This window comes from Varanus komodoensis, unplaced genomic scaffold (assembly GCF_004798865.1).
Source record: "Varanus komodoensis strain SLA01 unplaced genomic scaffold, ASM479886v1 scaffold4, whole genome shotgun sequence".
In the NCBI taxonomy this organism is placed as follows: domain Eukaryota; kingdom Metazoa; phylum Chordata; class Lepidosauria; order Squamata; family Varanidae; genus Varanus; species Varanus komodoensis.
Genome location: NW_025335941.1, coordinates 38225052 through 38243885, shown reverse-complemented (window position 1 = coordinate 38243885; position 18834 = coordinate 38225052). Strand labels below are relative to the sequence as shown.

At 41.5% G+C, this 18834-nt stretch overlaps 1 protein-coding gene across 17 annotated transcripts in view; it reads left to right on the top strand.

The window, feature by feature from the left end:
• ZBTB20 (zinc finger and BTB domain containing 20) overlaps positions 1–18834 on the top strand; it is a 635479-nt gene that overhangs the window by 588669 nt on the left and 27976 nt on the right. For all 17 annotated transcript variants that reach the window (XM_044442007.1, XM_044442009.1, XM_044442011.1 and 14 more), the window contains one exon: positions 8784–10379. In XM_044442007.1, the coding sequence (XP_044297942.1) occupies positions 8784–10379 (1596 nt within the window). The remainder of the gene's footprint in view (positions 1–8783; positions 10380–18834) is intronic.

Sequence of the window (18834 nt, the reverse complement as noted above, 5' to 3'; positions counted from 1 at the left end):
AACAATGTCAGATGTTTAAATGGGCATAAAACTGACCTGCTGAAAAGTCTTATGCTGTGTGGCTGCCTTACTACATGCTTCAGAGTAGGAAGGAGGAGGCTGAATAGCTGCAGCATATATCATATCTTGGTAGTACTGAATTACTCCTCTCTGCATCCCCTGGAAAATCTCCATACCCCTTTTCCAAGGTTGCTTTCAGGGTCTCAGAGAAGCAGTCAGCATGGTTCTTTCCCCAATGGCTGTGATGGGGACAGGTCATCTGAGCACAGAACCCCAGCTCCAAGGTAGGAGCTAGGAATCCAAACAAATGGTCATGTGTCATACTTCAGGCATATCATGAGAATGCAAAACTCCCTGGGGAAGAAATCATGCTAAGGAAAGTTGAATGCAGAAGGAGGGGGGAAAGAAGACCAAATATGAAGTGTATTGGCTCCTTAAAGGAAACCACTTTGACTTCACAAGAGGTGAACAGGACTGTCATGGATAGTTTGGAAAGCTTTCATTCATGAGGTTACCATAAGCTGGAGATGTCTTGATAACACATAATAATGTTAAGGTCCCACGTCAACATCAAACTAGCAGCAAAGCAGGAAAAGATAAAATTAACAAAACTGAGTTATGAAATTGCAGGATTTGGGATCTCACAGAGTTTTTGACACTTACAGGTAATATAGTTAAAACAGGTAACTGTGAAAGCACAAGTAAAAGATAACAAGTGTGGCTTTTGCCATAAGCCTATAGAGACTCTGAATTTCAAAAGCAATCTGCTGCAGTATCAAACTAAAAATTGTGGAATGAAATCAGTTGCAAAACAGCAATACATAATTAAAAATTAAGTTAAGGAATAATGGATTATATTACTGAATTAGCATGAGGAGGGATTTTTTTGTGGATGATGTAGCCAAAGATGAAAGTTGTGTTCACTACTTTGCTTTCACATGATGCAAAATCAGTGAAACCTCCTATGATGTGGCCAAATGGGAATATATATTTTTAAATCTCTTGACACAAACCAAACACAGCTGTCAAGAATCAGAAGCCCTTAGAGATAACCATGGAAAACTTCCTGAATGTGATGAAGAATATTGTCCACAGTGTGATGGAAAAGACTCTTTGGAAGTTGCTAGTCTTTGGATATTGATACTCTTTGGAGGTTGAGAAACCCCCAGTCTTTTGGTGCCTGGTAACATGTTTTATTCATTTTATTTATACCCCACATGTCTATCAAAAATTGGCACTCAAGTTGCCTTTAAAAAACATTTAAAATAGAATAAAACAATAGAATCTCGGGTGTGTAATAAGACCAAAGTGGCTAATTGTCATGAGTTATCTCCCATATTTTGTTTGGATAAGATGTGTCTTAAATTCTTGATATTTCTCTCACTTTCTCTGAGTATATAACACTGTCACCAGCAATTAAATTCCAGTCTTATTAACTTTTCCTGCAGTATTGTGTCCAAACTATAAGGCTCCTTCATAGGACATGTGGTCCTTATGAAGAGACTCTGGTATACAAACAGCCTATGACACTGAGTTAACATTAACAAAATAAAGCTTTATTTGTACAGGAAGTGTATTGGTTTCAAGATGTTCAGTAACTTATTTCCTTAGACAGTAGAACATTGTATAATAACTTCTGACTGAGGGATGTCACTCTTTCCCTTTACAAACACCACTTTCATACAGGTCCTCCTTTCTCTCCTGCATTCAATTTCTGTCAGCTTCTATCTCTCACACCCCTATAATACTAGAGAATATTAGGTTTTGACTCTCCCTAGTCACTGATACGTTCTCCGAGTATTCTACTTCCTTCTTTTTTTTCTTTATGAGTCCTAAATGGCTTCAACAGGTCTCTCTGGGATTCTGAAGAGAAGGCTGCCTCTTCAGATTCTGCAAACGGCTGACAGACCACAGTTCTGTTAACTTCTGACAGACTGATAACTTTCTTCCTTCTCTCTCTCTCCTCACACACTTCCAAGCTTTACCCACACAACTTCAGTCATCAACCAATCACCTCACTCATCCTCCTCTTTTACCTTCTTTGCCCTTCTGAAATTTACCAACATTTAAAGGAACCCCCCACACGCTTTAAATCATTACACTAATCCTATTTAGATCTGCTAGAGTAGATACTATATGTTACATTGCTATCCAAAAAGTAGTTATCCTTAGATCAGATGTTTCACATTTGAAAATATTGCTTTCACCATCTCACATTCATGATCAGAAATATTATTTGAATTGCTTTTTCGAAGAGAAAACGCTAATACTAATATAGCAAGGCACATAATCAATCAATGGAATATTCATAGATTCCTAGAATGGTTTGGTCAGTAGGGGCCAGGAAAGCCATCAAGCCCAACCAACAGCCAGTGCAGAACACCAGTCACTCTATCCCAGTCAGATAATGGCCCAATTGCTTTTTGAAGGTCTCCAGTGTGGGAAGAGCATACAACCTCTCTTGGCAGCAGGTTCCACTGTCATACTGCTCACAGTCAGGAAATTCTTCCTTGTGTCTAGCCTGCACCTTGTGTACTGTACTTGAAGTTCATTGTTCCGTGTCCTGCAATCTGGAATGAGTGAGAAGAGGTCTTTTCCTTCTTTGTGACCGCCTTTGAAGTACCTATAGAGTGCTATTGTGACTCCTCGTAGTTTTAGTTTCTCGTAGTTGAACAGGCCTTGTTCTTTCAGCCTCTCATCATAAGACATATTTTCTAGGCCTTGTATCATCTTTGTTGCCCTCTGAACCCTATACTGATTACCAGCATCCTTTTTAAACCTAGGCACCAAAAACTGAACACTGTATATTCCAGGTGAAGACTGACTAATGCAGAGTAGAGGGAATGAGAAACTCTATTTCTGAAAATGATACCTCTATTTATGCATCCCAAAATAGTGTTTGCCTTTTTTGTGGCAGCATCACATTACTGACTCATATTTAGTTTGTTGTCTACAAACAACTCCAAGAACCCTATATCTTAATAGCCAAACTAAGAGAGGCTTAAATATTCATAAAATATTTTACATATGATACTGACATTTTGATTAAATAGTTTGATTACAAAAAGTTAATCCAAAATTATTTGGTAAATTTTCATTTTCCAGTCCACATTCAGAGTATGTTCAAGATACTTGTCTTAAATTAACTTAAATTCAGTATGTTTCCCCCATACCTATGTGTAGTCTGCTACATATTTTCAGTTAAGTAACAATTGGTAGGGTTAACAGAATTTTATGCTTTGTTTGTTTTTATCTGATGTTTCTGAAAGTAAATTTGATTTTAATAAATAGCTATTAAGTAAGCTGAAAGTAAATCATATTTAAATAAAAAGCTATTACAGAAATAGTCTGTTTTGAGATGTTCATATAGATGATTAGATGGAAATTCCAGTGAATCTCTTAAGCAAGACAAAGAGTGTTTTTAGTCACTCTTCTTTTGCTTTACTTAAAATAATGTAAATGTTTTTGGCCCCAGAACCTTAATAGGAGGTTAATATTCATTAGAGCAATCTTGAACAGGATTGTATCAAATCTCATTTTGAGCAAGTCAGAACCTGTTTGAAATTGGGAATGGACACACTGCAAGCAATTCAGAATGTACATGCTCCCACTACGAACAACACAACTGTGTGAAGAACATGGAGGATTCTGCACCAACACTGTTGTATAAACTGGCCACACATCTGCCTGCCCACACAGCTGTTCCCTTCTGCTTTTCAAACCAAAGCAAGGTCAATATAAGGTACACAGCAGGTCATGGCTATCCACAGTTAACTGTATCTGACTTCCTTCTCTCTAGCTGTTTCTAGTTCCTGCAGTGTTGCAGTCCATTCTTCAGTATGTATATAATGTATAAATCTATAGAATATAACATTTGATCAACAAACATTATTCTACTAGCTTGCCCTCAAAAGATAAGATCCTGATAGAGACACAAACTGTTACTCCAAGCTTGCTTAGAGTTCAGGATTTAAATTTAAAGTTTAGGATTTATGAGCCATGGTTTAATCTTACGACCCTACTTTAAATTCTACTCCCTCAAATCAGTTGGAGGCTGTGTTCTGCATAGTCTTTGTTTCAGATAGTGTGAATCCACAAATTAGTTGGGATTTATTGGGATGAGTTTGGAGGAAGACCAGCCTTTTCATTTTTCTACCATATTTAAAACTAAGGTAATAAGAACTCATATTTAATGTAATATGATAAACATTTGCTACAGTAAAGGTTAATTTGCTAGATAGTTTTGCTTAATTATTGTTATTCAATTACTAAAGATTTATGTTGCAAATGAGGAAGCCTAGGCACAGCTCCAAATTTTATGCTGCAGATACATTTGCCCTGAATGAAAAATATGGATTCTTAAACAGCTGTGCACACACCTGGTCATAGGCTCCATGACACATGTACACAGGTGTTTAAAGAAACCTGTCTGACATTCACATATAACACATTTGTTGCAGGAGAAATACTGCATAAATTAGAGCAATACTGTTCAATTATGCAATGTGCACATTCAATCCTGTTGTAATAAAATATGAGCATATAGTAGAGTTTATTTAAGCTGATAGTTCTGTGATGCCTAAATGGTTTAGAATAGTTGAAGCTGGGTATAAGCATCAAAACAAGCCATGATGATTTTTTTACCATTGTTATTCTGTGTCATCTGAAATGAGTCATGGCATTTCTGCTTGGTACCTTTATGTTCCTGAAATCACAGAATTAATGGTCTCCTCTAAGGTTTCCATGCTTCTCTGCAGCTTCTCAGGTTATGTAGACCCAGAATCTCCATTTTACTATTGTTGGTCTGAAAATATATTGTCCTGTGGAAAGAGTATCCATTGAAGTGGTTCCTTTGCTACCTATTTTTACTCTCCTTATCTTCCTAGCAACAGAAGCATCACCACCTTTTTTATTTCTGTTGACCGAGTGATGTATCCATCTTCCAGTTTACTTTCAGAAACAAATCAATGCACAGAAGGAGAGATAGTGTCTGTTATGATTTAATAAAAACTTCCTTTCAGGGATGCAATGGCTAGGAAGTTGCAGGGGTACAGGCATACTCTGAAGGGGAAGAGGGAGAACCCATTTCAAAAGCTCAGCAGATCCATCAGGGCAAGGCTGCTGATGTTTATAGGGAGCAACTGTAGGAAGCCAAGCTTCCTCCTTCAACCATTCAAAAGCCACAAACTGTTTTCCTTGCACAACTTTCTTTATTGACCCAAAAGAACGAATCACTCAAAATGAATTTCTGAGAAGGCACAGAGTGGTTTGTTGAACCCAGTCTGGTATTCACTTCCAGGAACTCTCCCTCTGAGCATGCTTGGCCCCCTTCGCTTCAGGAGGGGTTTTCTGAAAGTGAGCATGCCACCTCACTGCATGCCTGTCCTCTAATTGGGCTGCTCTCATCTGCTGATGCTGCATCATGAGGGCTACCTGGTTTGTATCTGCAAAATTCTCATGTTCAGGGTCCCCTCCCACTAGCTGTATATCTTGATTATTCCAAGGAGCTGCCTGTCCACTGGGGAGTCTGGCCCTGAGATAAGCTCCTCTGCTTCTCTAATCTCAGTGTTTGAGCATTCCCTCCCATTTTACTTCATATTCTGATGAATCCCAGCCAGTAGTCCTTGAGAACAAGAACTGAAAGCAGCCACCCTTCTTACTAGTGTAAGGAAGGAGATTTCACTTGTGGAGGCAGCCAGGATGCATGATAAGAGCAGCAGGGGGAACATGGAATCCACATTGTCCTGGGAACCACATGATTGTCTGACCAGTAAGTTCAAGCAAAATTTCATGCACTGTGGAAACTATGCAGTTTGTTTGCATTGTTATGTAAACCCAGCTAAACTATTGTACATGTACATACACACAAAATATACCACCACACAAATTTACATTCTGCAAAACAATTTACAAGGACATTGTGGTGCCTCATATATCAGTGATTTCATATATCACTGAAAAAACAATCTTGTGCTAATTTGATCTCCTAGAACTACAATGATATTGGTCATTACAACAATTATTTCATCACTTCTAGACTGTGCTTTATAAGTGCCATGGTTCACATGTTTGGGTCAGAAGATATTTTTTAATTAATGACTTTTTAGGAAACAAAGCATGCAAATGTCCATAATATATAAATGCTAAAATAAATCATATGATGGACTAAAGCAGTCTTTAACAAATAAGAGCCATAATTGTACCAAGATTATGCTTTGTTGGCTTGCAAGTGTTGTTGTGTGTTTTTTAATGGAAGGACAATCTGTTATGGAAATCAGTTAAACTCAAGTCAGGAGCTCAAGTCCAATTAATTGAAATCTGCTATTCTATCTTAACAAGCTTCTGAATCTACTGCCTTCATCATGCTTGTAAATCATAATTACTAGGCTATGTGTAGCTCTGAGTAACATTCCATGCACACTCAAACACTACAATTAACTGTTCCACCATTCAGAATTCAGTACCTGCCTCTTCTTTTAGAGTTGCTATGCAATATAAAGGATCTGACACATCCTGACATTTCTTTCCAAAATAGGATAGTACATGCATATTCCTGACAATTACATAAGTTTTAAGGATAATGAAAACAATTCACTGACCCTAACACACAGGATAAAATCCCTTTGTCCTGTCACCATTCCAAAAGTATGCTACATGTGCGCAGTCTGTACATCCACCCCTCCCTCTGGCTATATGCCCATTCATGGTCTGCCTGGGTAAGAATAGAGTTTGCATTTTTGCACCCTTTCATTTGTGTGCCATTTCTGAATCAACCTGCTTTCACAAAAAGGAACAAACCCTCATATAGTAGTTTCTCATGCAGAGTCCATTGGGATTTCTATATTGATATTCACTGGGCACAAGAGAGTTGCTTTAAAAAGGCCACTTCAGTTCCACAGAAACATTTCCCACTGTATTAACTTAAAACAGAGTGGCAGGTCTGAGAACAGAATGAGACAGAAGTTTTGTCCCCTGTGCTCTGGATTTTCTGTGCACTACCAATTAAGTGGGTGAGTGGGTGAATTAAGAAGAATCTGTGTATCAGTTAAAGCATATTAAAACACATTCTTCCTACACTTTTCATAGTTTAAATATAAAGGTTATAAATGGATCTTTTTTCTATTCAGAGATGCATTTGGTAAAACAAAAACAATTGAACAAAAATCCCCCTCTGGTCCACCTCCTGATGCTAAAACTGGCAAATTATGAAATGCTTGCTATATAGGGAAACTGCTTCTTCCCTGAGCATTCCCACCAATGGGGTTTCTTATATTTTAGAAATGTTTGTATTTCAGGGTCTAAGAAATTCTCTAGCAGGCCCTAAGGAACTCCCAAGCTAATATTCAGGCCCCAGCTATCTACATTCTCCTCAGTCTTTCTCTGATCCTTCTGTCACACACAACCCGCACAACATCCCTTCCATCTCTCAAGGGCCATCACCTGACTAACCAAATCCCCAACTATCCACTGGCTGTCAACTGTCATTTTTCACCTATGTAGAACTCCCAGCCAGTCTGATTCTGATGTTTTTTGGACCAGGCATTATTGAATTTACCTGATTCAAGTCCCTTTTATAAATATTAAAAGCAATTGCCTCTCTTTCCCACTTCAGAACTTGTCACTAAGCAGTACTCTTAAATGCGTCTTTGATAAAGTTAGGGCTCAAGCCTACATAAATACATTGTAGCCTCTCAGAAACTACATATTTATTACAGAACAACATAAAAGGTTATATCTTTACATAGCATGTCTTCACAACACATATCAAAAGTGAAGGTCATTCTAAGACAAATTATAAATGTTACCGGGCTAGCCAGGCAACAGCAAGAGCGAACCCGAATGGACCCCAAACCCCAAACCAAAGGGTGTCTGAGGTGAGACTTGAAGCCAAGAGGAGGGTGCGCTTGGGCGGGGGGGGGGGACTGGTGTGACTGGCGGCGAAGCAGCACATGCGGGAGGGGGGACGGAAAGGTGGCACGAGCGGGCGGCGAGGCGGCGCCAGGGGGGCAGCAAGGCGGCACGCGCGGTGGCACCTTGCTCGCTGCAGATGGGTAGGAAAAGTGGGGTGTGTCCTATACATGGGGGTGTCTTATAGATGGAAAAATACAGTACTTAAGGTTTTGTAAACTCAATCATAAACTTTAATGTCTTAAAAATATAGCTAGATTTTCCCCCAAAACACTATGAATCTATACCTTTGGCATAATGTTACTGGAACCATATCTTTATTGCTAATTACAAACTGGTATGTTAGTATAATAGAAAATGCAAGCAAACCATTACTTAGAACAGCATTAAGATTTATTTCAGAACTGTAGCTAATGAATATTTTGATCTGTACATGCATAATTAAATTATCACACAGGCAATTCTCACTTTCCTCTTTTCTCAATTCTCTCTCTTTTTCGTGTGCTCAACATGTATCTTCTCCATTCTGAATTTTTGAAGAGGCTTGGGTAGTACACTGGATTTTCCATTACTGTGAAGGGGAAGATGTTTGAAGCTAGCTAACAGTGGCTGTGTTATCACCTTAATAAAAGAGGCAACACATAGCTTAAATGAGCTGGTATCTTAACATATGCCCCCTAATACTTTAATAAGTTGAGCCATAAAACCCTGAATTCAAGCACTACCAAACCAAAGGATTTTGCAATCTAGTGTGGATTGGAGATGTGAAACCAGATCTAATTTCTCTATATGTTCAGTGTGTGATGGGGTGGAATCAGAAATGTAGTCATCAGACTCTAATCTGTCTTTCTGCTTTGCCTTTTCTATTGCTGCAGGTAACATTAGTTGCAAGGGGATGACAGAGCGCATTCACAGCATCAATCTCCACAACTTCAGCAATTCCGTGCTCGAGACCCTCAACGAGCAACGCAACCGTGGCCACTTCTGTGATGTGACGGTCCGCATCCACGGGAGCATGCTGCGCGCCCACCGTTGTGTGTTGGCGGCTGGCAGCCCCTTCTTCCAGGACAAGCTCTTACTGGGCTACAGTGACATTGAAATTCCTTCCGTGGTGTCAGTCCAGTCAGTACAAAAGCTCATTGACTTCATGTATAGCGGGGTGCTGCGGGTCTCACAGTCAGAGGCCTTGCAGATTCTCACAGCAGCCAGCATCCTGCAGATCAAGACTGTGATTGATGAGTGCACACGGATTGTCTCACAGAATGTGGGTGACGTCTATCCAGTAACCCAGGATTCTGCTCAGGAGACACCGCGAGGAACGCCTGAATCAGCCACTTCAGGGCAGAGCAGTGACACAGAGTCTGGCTATCTTCAAAGCCACTCACAACATAGCGTAGACAGGATCTACTCAGCACTGTATGCCTGTTCCATGCAGAATGGTAGTGGAGAACGCTCATTCTACAGTGGAGCAGTGGTCAGCCACCATGAAACAGCACTGGGACTTTCCAGAGACCATCATATGGAAGACCCAAGCTGGATTACAAGAATCCATGAACGCTCTCAGCAGATGGAGCGGTATCTGTCCACCACTCCGGAAACCACACACTGCCGGAAGCAACCACGTCCAGTTCGGATTCAAACCCTAGTGGGAAATATTCACATCAAGCAAGAAATGGAGGATGACTATGACTACTATGGACAGCAGAGGGTACAGATCCTAGAGCGCAATGAGTCTGAGGAATGCACTGAGGATACTGATCAAGCAGAAGGCACTGAGAGTGAGCCCAAGGGGGAGAGCTTTGATTCTGGAGTCAGTTCCTCTATTGGCACTGAACCTGATTCTGTAGAGCAGCAATTTATGACTGGCCTAAGCCGAGAAGGTCAACAAGAGCCTCCCCAAGCAGAACAAAATGATACTTCTGCTGAAGGCACTCAGCAGCAGCAGCACACAGATGCCAACTCTTCCTCACCAGAGAGAGGCAATGACACTGAAAGGGACAGCACACTGCTCACTGTTAGTAACAGTACTGAAAAGGGTACTTTGCAGCCCTCTGTCACTACAACTGTTGCCCAAGCATTGCCAAGCACCCAACTCTACTTACGCCAGACGGAAACCCTCACCAGCAATCTGAGGATGCCACTGACACTGACCAGCAACACACAGGTCATTGGCACAGCTGGCAATACTTACCTGCCTGCACTGTTTACCACACAGTCTGCTGGCAGTGGTCCTAAGCCTTTCCTCTTCAGCCTGCCCCAGCCCTTAGGCCAACAGACACAGTTTGTGACAGTGTCCCAGCCTGGCCTTTCAACTTTTACTGCCCAGCTGCCAGCCCCTCAGCCCCTGGCTCCTTCTACAGGCCACAGCACAGCAGGTGGGCAGGGTGAAAAAAAGCCTTATGAGTGTACCCTCTGCAACAAGACTTTCACCGCCAAACAGAATTACGTCAAGCACATGTTTGTACATACAGGTGAGTGTGTTGCCATTTGACTTATATGTGAGGCTGGGAACCCAGGGAAGAAGCACACTTATATGTATTACACTGATTTGTCTATCCCTGTGGTATATGCCAGATTGCTGCTTTTTTACAGTTGTCCTTAGTTAGGGAAACATTCATAGTAGAGTGGATCATCTATGCCAACAACCTGTCCTCATACAAGAATGTAATATTGTCTTGAAAATCAGTAACACTTAGGATGTTTTCCTTATGTTTAAGCCTACTTCCATGCACTCTAAAACTGATTTCGCAGCTTTCTTTTCATTTGAATGTATAAACAGTTGCTTTTCTTCTCTGAGACCAGTTTGTATTTTTGGCAGATTCTCCTTTAATATGTTCTTCGTGGTCTCTGTGCATCACACATATGGGTTCTGCACACATGCATGGACCCTGTTTGGGAAGATTCCAAAGCTAATTAATTCCTATTTGGTGGAAGCCCCTCCCCTGGGCATGGCCTGACATGAGGGAGGAATTTCTGGCTGATCCTCCGTTCTTCAACTGCCATTATGGTACACTGGGAAGTTCCTCCTCTGCTCTTTGTAACTAACTATACACTTACCTTCTTTTCATGAGCTTCTCTCCTTCTCTAATGAAAGTCCTGAACTTCTTTCTAACCTCATCCTCTTTTTCCTCTTTCCCTTTTCCTTAAAAAAATCTTCTAAAATATACTCCATCCCAGTTTCCTGTCTTGCCCTATATCTTACGCTTTCTTCCTCTCTCCACTTGATCTCACTTTTCCAGCCCCACAACAACACTCAGAGCTCCATTTAGAAACTGTTTGAGCTGCAGCAGCAAACTGTCACAGACCAATGGCCACTCACTTTGTCTCTTTAGCCTCGGAAAAAGCTGTGAGGAAGGCCTGCCACTGGCAGGCCATCACCAGGCAAGAGACAAAGCATTGAACTGACCACCTAAAAGTGGAGAACTGGAGTGGAGCCCTCCGTGGGACTGGCTCCCCTCAGTCCCTGGAGCAGGTATCCACAACACCCCTGCTGCTGTGGCAGGCCCGCTTTGGCCACTTTGCCAAAGCTGTACCCCAGGCTGTACTTCAAAAATTGTCAAGATGAAGAAATGCGCCAAAAAGATGAGATCCTCCAAAATGGCCAATGCAACTAAAGCCAAGATCACAACAAATGGGCCAAGGCCAAGAGCCATGACAAGGTGCCCTTTGCTGGCCTCCTGTGTACCCTTAACATAGAGCAAGAGCCCAACACTGAGCACTGCCCATCACCAGTACCCCAGGGAGATCAGGAGGCCTCTGCACCAATGCACCAAGCATCACCAGCCACCTGATTTTTGAAGAACAGGAGCTTTCTCTACCCAGACAACATTTTTATTGGTTATATGTTGTTTATTACATTGTGGTATTGATTGTTTTATTGGATTCTGATTTTAATGCTGTAAGCCATCCTGAGATGTTATACATAAGGGACGGCATATAAAAGTTTTAAATAAATGAATAAAAACAAGCACCTTCGATTGGTTCAGGACTGAGACATGCCTCACTTCCTGTACTGATCCTGAGCTAGGTCCTATCCATCAAGACCAACCATCACAGATACCGGTCCTGCTTGCCCTTCTTCAACTGGGTCCAAAGGCCTGACTGGCCAATGCCCTTGTATAAAACTATGACAGGGGCTTCTGCTGGGAACACCGGGCCTCCTATGACTCCAGGTACCCAGAAGAACCATACTGGAGGCCCACCTGGTCTGACACGGCCCCAGCACACAGTGAGGCATCCCAACTCAAACCATAGCTGACCACTTCCAGGTCCACAAGAGACACTGGAATCCAGTGCACACTGCCAGTGCACTTCTCTCCTCTGCAGGCCTTCTTACCAGCTCAAGCTCCAGCAACATCCCAGACTCAGACTCAGACCCAGAAGATCAGTGCTCCCCAGATGCACCAGTAGCCCCACAGGACAGGGCTTCACCTTCAGAAGATCTGGGATTGCTATCTGACCAGGTTCTGCAAATAGCACATAGTCTAGGACTGAACCCACAGCAGGAACTGGGGAGAGTTAAGGACCCAAACTTTGAGGCCAAGTGCAGAGCAAAGAATATGGCAGGGACAATAGGCCTCAGGCACTATACCTGTCCCCGCTTGTGTGAGCTGTTTTCATTTCTTCTATTTTTTTCTAAATCAAGTACCTGGAAATGAACTCAGTTACTACAGTTGGGTTTATAGAAGTTGCACAGAATTACACGTATGATTCTTAATTTTGGTAATCATACAAAACATAACCTAAAGCTATGTTAGCTTTATTTGTCATAATGGCACATTATTGAGCCATATAGTTTACTATTCACCATAATCCCAAATGTTTCTTAGTTTTCCCTCATCTGCATTTCGTTCTTCATTCCTATTTGAACTCTGGATATTTCTTCCAATAAGACACCAGTCCATTACTACTTTTTGCCAAGGTTTTTGAACAGTGAAGAATAATCAGTGATATCATCAAGCAATTTTAGTAGATTGGGTAGAAGTAGTCTGGCTCTCTAGTGAAGGCATTGCTATTATTTGCTAAAGATAAATTTAAAAATTTCTGAGACCACACCATTTTTTCTAGTAATCCTGAGATATAACCAATTTTGCCTCCAACTTAGCTCTTCCAGCTCAGTATCTCTGCCACTGTCTGTCTGATGCCTAGTGTCTTGACTCCCTTTTTCTTCAAACAATCAAGTTGTATCTCTAATTATATTTATTATGCAAACTGTGAACAAGCAGGCTTTGCTTCAGGCTGCAGACAGCTTCCCCATGCAATGAACATAAAAAGATTTTGTTTGTTTATTATATTTATATCCCACTTTTTCCTTTAAAGAAACCCAAGAAAGCTTACATAATTATCTTCCTCTTCTCACACTTATTCTTACAACAATAGCCCTATGAGGAAGGTTAGGCTGAGAGTCTATGACTGTCCCAAAGCCACCCAGTGAGCTCCCTAGCTGAGAGGCAACTAGCATCCAGAATCCTACTCCACATCCTTAACCCCTCTGCATCACACTGGTCCTCAGATAAGCTTTGTATAACACAGATGGTTTTCAGTTTTTACAACACTGAGTAGACTACAGAGTGCTGTCCTTAATGTGGGTGTCTCTGCATGTTCAGCTGCCTGGCTGCAAGTCTTTGAGCTCCAAGTACTTCTACATTGCCCCTCTCTTCATCTGCTATCCAACTCTTCAGTCTTGTATTTCCAATCCTCCTTCCTTCATTAGAAGGTCACACTCCCTTGTGGTCAGAAGGTCAGCTTGGTTGTTGTCTGAATGATTAGGTGGCAGCTGACCTGCCTCTTCTCTGTCATTGCTGTGCTCCCCAATCTCTGACTCCTTCACATTTGTCACCTCACAAGCACTTCCTGGTATGACTTGGAATCAATTCTGTATCTTTGTAAGGGCATCTGCAGAAGTGTTAGATTCAATCTCTAAAGTAGCCTTCTCTGTCTTCCTCAGAGTCTGTCTTTTGTTTGATAATCCATAAAAATAGTTACGATAGATGCTATGGCAACTGCCATGCTCCTATTCTGCAGAATGCCTTTTCCTCTTCTCTAATGGGGAGTGAATGTGCCAATAAGAATGTGAATAGGTTCTAAGGTTTATTGTTGTTTACTAAAGCAAGTCATCAGTACTTGTGGGGCAGAGGAGGAGGGGTAGGACTAATTGTATCTTACCTTTGCTATCTAAAGCTAGCAGAATCTCAGATAGAATACTGAACCTCTAACGGTTCCTGATTGCAAACACTTTTTACCATATAACTGCCCAGAGATCTTCAGCTGAAGGCAATATTGAAATAAAATAAGTAAAAAAATAGGTAAAGGTAAAGGTTTCGCCTTGACATTCAGTCATGCCTGACTTTAGGGGGCAGTGCTCATCTCCGTTTCCTAGCCGAGGGAGCCAGCGTTTGTCCACAGACAGACTCCGTGGTCATGTGGCCAGCATGACTAAACACCGAAGTGCACGGAACGCTGTTTACCTTCCCACTGAAGTGGTACCTTTTTATCTACTTGTATTTGCATGCTTTCGAACTGCAAGGTTGGCAGGAGCTGGGATGGAGCAGCGGGATCTCACCCCGTTGTGCAGATTCAAACCGGCGACCTTTCAATCAACCAGCCCAGCAGCACAGTGGTTTAAACCACTGCGCCACCTGCAGTCCCTAAAACAAGTGAATAAATAAAAATATTCTTCTAACATTGCACTTTTATGTACACTTCCATGAAGTTTTGAAAGCTGGCCTGGGAACATGCATGAAAGGGTTGTACATATTTCTTCCAGTAAGGCTTACATCTGAATAAGAATCAGAGAGTAAGAGTATAAAACAGAGTATCTGCTTAAATGCTCTTCTGGAGGCTGTACCATAACATTTGAATTTCTAATAACGAGCTAAATGTGCTAATCATTCAATTTCACAGCATTTGCTCTATTTTTCTAAAGTTTAAAACTGCTAATATAGATTCCCCATCAAAGAAAAGGAAAGAAATATAGAGTCCTTCCACATTTAATTTTTTTGCTTGGTCCGCAGGCTTTTCCAGTCATTTCCCTCCTCCTTTTTGCATACTAGTTCCAATAAGGTTAGAATGGGATAACTTAACCAATTATTGTGGTTGTTATTATCTAAACTATATTTTACTGAACCACATTCCAAGTGAGATTTAACTTTGAATCTATAACCATATTTTTTCAGTGTTACCTTTTTTATATACACTTGGATATCACTGTACCTGTCCATACTTTTCTGAGTAGGTAAAAGTGGTTCCCAACTGAAATTGAAAATTACCTGAAGCAGACTTATCTTGTGATGGCAAAAAATATTGGAGCTATTTCTTAACACCACATTATCATCTTTATCTAAACTCCTAGGTGGTGATTTTCTTACCTCATTGATCTCCATCAGATGCCATTCCCCTTTTGGAATACTAATTCAATAAGTATCTGCTCTTCTCTTTAACAGCTTTTGTTTGGCAGCTTCTTGACCATGCATGTGGGCCATTTAGCTCCCTCTTTGGTTCATGTCACCAGCAAGCTGGAAGTTCCAACCTGTATGGGAGGCTGGAGCAGGCAGAAACCCAGCCTAGCAACACCATTCCCTTATTTTGCTGTCACCTTTCTTCTGACTTTTAAATACATTATTCAGCCTAAGGAAGTTGGTATTGGTTTTGAAAATATGTATAAATATTGTTACAAACACTTACCCAAGTCCCTTGAGTAGATGCATAAAGGATCATACTGTTAACTGTTGAAGTCTGTAAAGAAAAGAATGTTCTTCTAACTTCCATGTACTTGAAACATACTTGAAAATATGTCTCCCTAACTTCTCAGAAAAGGGGAACATAATCCATCAAATTGAGGAGTCGAAGGGATACTGAACCACCAGAAGATTTGTGGGGCAAGATAATCCAATCAGTAACACCTGTATTGTACCAGCTGCACTGGCTGCCAGTACATTTCTGAACACAATATAAGGTGCTGGTCCTTATCTATAAGGTCTTAAATGGTATGAGAGAAAATACTCAGAGGCAGCCTTAACTCATATCAGCCCACTCACAGAAGTCTTTCTCACTTGCCCACCTTTGAGGAAGTTAGGTGTAAATGAGGGAAGACTTTTTCTGTAGTGTCGCACATCTTTGGAATGGAATGCCTGCAATGTATGGCCCTGAAGATATACTTTGTTACTCAGTTTTTCCCTTGACAGTGTTTTACTGAACTGTAATCATTTGTAGTTGCAGTTGTTGTAAGGTTTTAGTACTGCCTAGGTCAGGTATTTTATTGCTGGTATTTATTAATTTTTCCTTATTTATTTATTTATTTATTTATTTGTATTGAATGGGGTATTTATTTATTTATTTATTTAAAGTTTTTCTATCCCATCCCCTACAGAATGTCTTGGGATGGCTTACAATAAATAAGTAGAATAAAACAAACCCACAGCATCTGACTATTAATATACTAAAACCCAGTTAAAATCAATTTAACATTAAAATAGCAGGAAAATATAAAGGGGTTTGCCTGTAACTGAAAAGAATATAACATCAGCGCCACGTAAACCTCTCTGGGGATCATATTCCACCACAGAGAAGGCCCTCCTCCGGGTACTCTCCCTCCTAATCTCCTTCAAGGAGGGCTCCTGGAGCTAGACCTCTGCCTCAGATCTCAAGGGGTGGGAAGGCACATAGCAAAGGAGATGCTTCTTCAGATATCCAGGTCCTACCAACAGAACCTCTGTCTTATCTGGATTAAGTCTCAATTTATTGGCCATCATCCAGCCAAGCACCGGTTAAGGACAGCCACTGCCTCATCTGTACTAGATGTAAATGAGGGGTAGAGCTGGGTGTCATCAGCATACTGCTGACTTCACAGCCCAAATCTCTGGATAACCTCTCCCAATGGTTTCATGTAGATGTTAAAAAGCATGGGAGAAAAAATGGAACTCTGCAGAACTCCATGACAAAGTTGCCATGGTGCAGAGCCATAATCCCCCAGCACCACCTTCTGGAATCGTCCAGACAGGTAGGAGTGGAACCACTGCAAAGCAATGCCACCAACTCCCAACCCAGCCAGCCTGTCCAGAAGGATACGTTGGTCAATGGTATTGAAAGCTGCTGAGAGCTCCAGGAGAACAAACAGGGTCGCACTCCCCCTGTCCCTCTCCCTGCACAGGTCATCATACAGGGCGACCAAGGCAGTTTCAGTTCCATAGCCTGGTCTGAAGCTGGACTGAAATGGGTCAAGATGATAAGTTTCCTCCAAGAGCACCTGGAATTGTCCTGCCACCATCCACTCGAGCACCTTGCCCAAGAACAAGATATTAGCCACCGGCCTATAGTTGGCTGCCATCTCTGGGTCCAGAGATGCCTTCTTCAGGACAGGCCTTATCACCACTTCCTTCAAAGGGGCGGGAACCTGGCCCTCCTTCAGAGAGGGGTTGATGACCTCCTGGATCCAGGTACATATCCCAGTTTTGGCTTTGGTGAGCAGCCACAGGGGCAAGGGTCGAGTGGACAGGTGGTGGGTTGGACCAATCCAAGCAACTTGTCCACATCCTCAGGCCGCAACAATTGAAATTCATCCAATGAAGATGGACCAGACAGTGCTCTAGGCACTCCCTGTTCTGGGACCATATCAACTGTGTGGAGTCCAGCTCGTGGCAAATCTGAGTGATTTTATCCTTACAGTGCTGGGCAAAGTTGTCACAGCGAGCTATGGATGGTGCAATAGAATCCTTTTTAGGACCAGAATGTAATAGGCCATGTACCATCCAAAAAAGCTCAGCTGGATGGCACTGTGAGGATGCAGTGGAAGCAGAGAAGAATTCCTTCTTCGCCGCCCTCACTGCCACAGCATAGGTTCGATAATGAGCTCTAAGATTTAGTTGTAAGCTGACTTGAAAGGGTATATGCTGTAAAAGGTAGCATAAAATAAATTAATACTATAAACAAAGCAAATTATACTAAGTCATAGGAGGAAAAGGTGCATTGTGAAAACAAGCCACACCTTACCAACTTCCACTAACACATTTATGCCAGGTTTTACAATGGTTGCAGCCACCTTAATGAATGCAGTTTTTGTTTTGCTTTACTGCAACTTCCTTGCTATAATGTGTTCCCAGTTGCTCCACTGTGCTACAAAATATGGGTTGGAAATTTTGAGAGATCTACAAAAATTAGAATCTCCTGAATTGTGTTTAGAAAGAGTGGTTGGTACTTATTGGGCAGTGCTATTCAATGTGGCTGCCTTTACTCCTCTGAACATGTGTCCAGAGGAAGATGGGAGGAACATGGAGGAAAGATTGTCTCAGTGTTCCTTCCCCTTCCAAAACATCTAGATGGCTAATTGCAGATGTCTAAGTGTTTCACACTTTGCTTGCTTGTAAATAGCCAAGGGCACTGCCAGAATATCGCATAGGTGGCACCTTGCTTCTCCCTTCCCTGTGCCATGGAATTTCCCTCAACATGAGCTTTGAGGGCAGTCTTGTGAATGCAGACCTGCAGCCAGTCCAGAAGGAACCCTGACAGCTGCAAAGGTGGAGAGAGGGTGCTCTCTGTATTTGGAGCTCCACATCTGATCTCAGATCACTTTTCTGAGGTTGGAACTGGGACTCCAAATTATCCTATGGCTGTGTAGACAGTGTCTAGTGACCATAAGGTTCCATTGTAAATTGATCTTCTAAATGTATTCCTGGCTATGAAAAAAATAATGCAGTCAAACAAAACGTTTTAACTTGAGTTATTTTATCTTTCTGTTCTCCCATCTGTTGGAGAAAATGAGCATGATTGTAAATTGAGATCAAAGATTAAAATATCCCTGATGATAAAAGCAGATACTGATTTTTAGGAAAGCTTTCCTCCTCAGATGGTTGTTCTACAGTCAGAGCAACTATAGCTGGCCTGTTCATTGGACAGTTTAATTGTTCTTAATGTGTAGTTTTTCCTAACTTT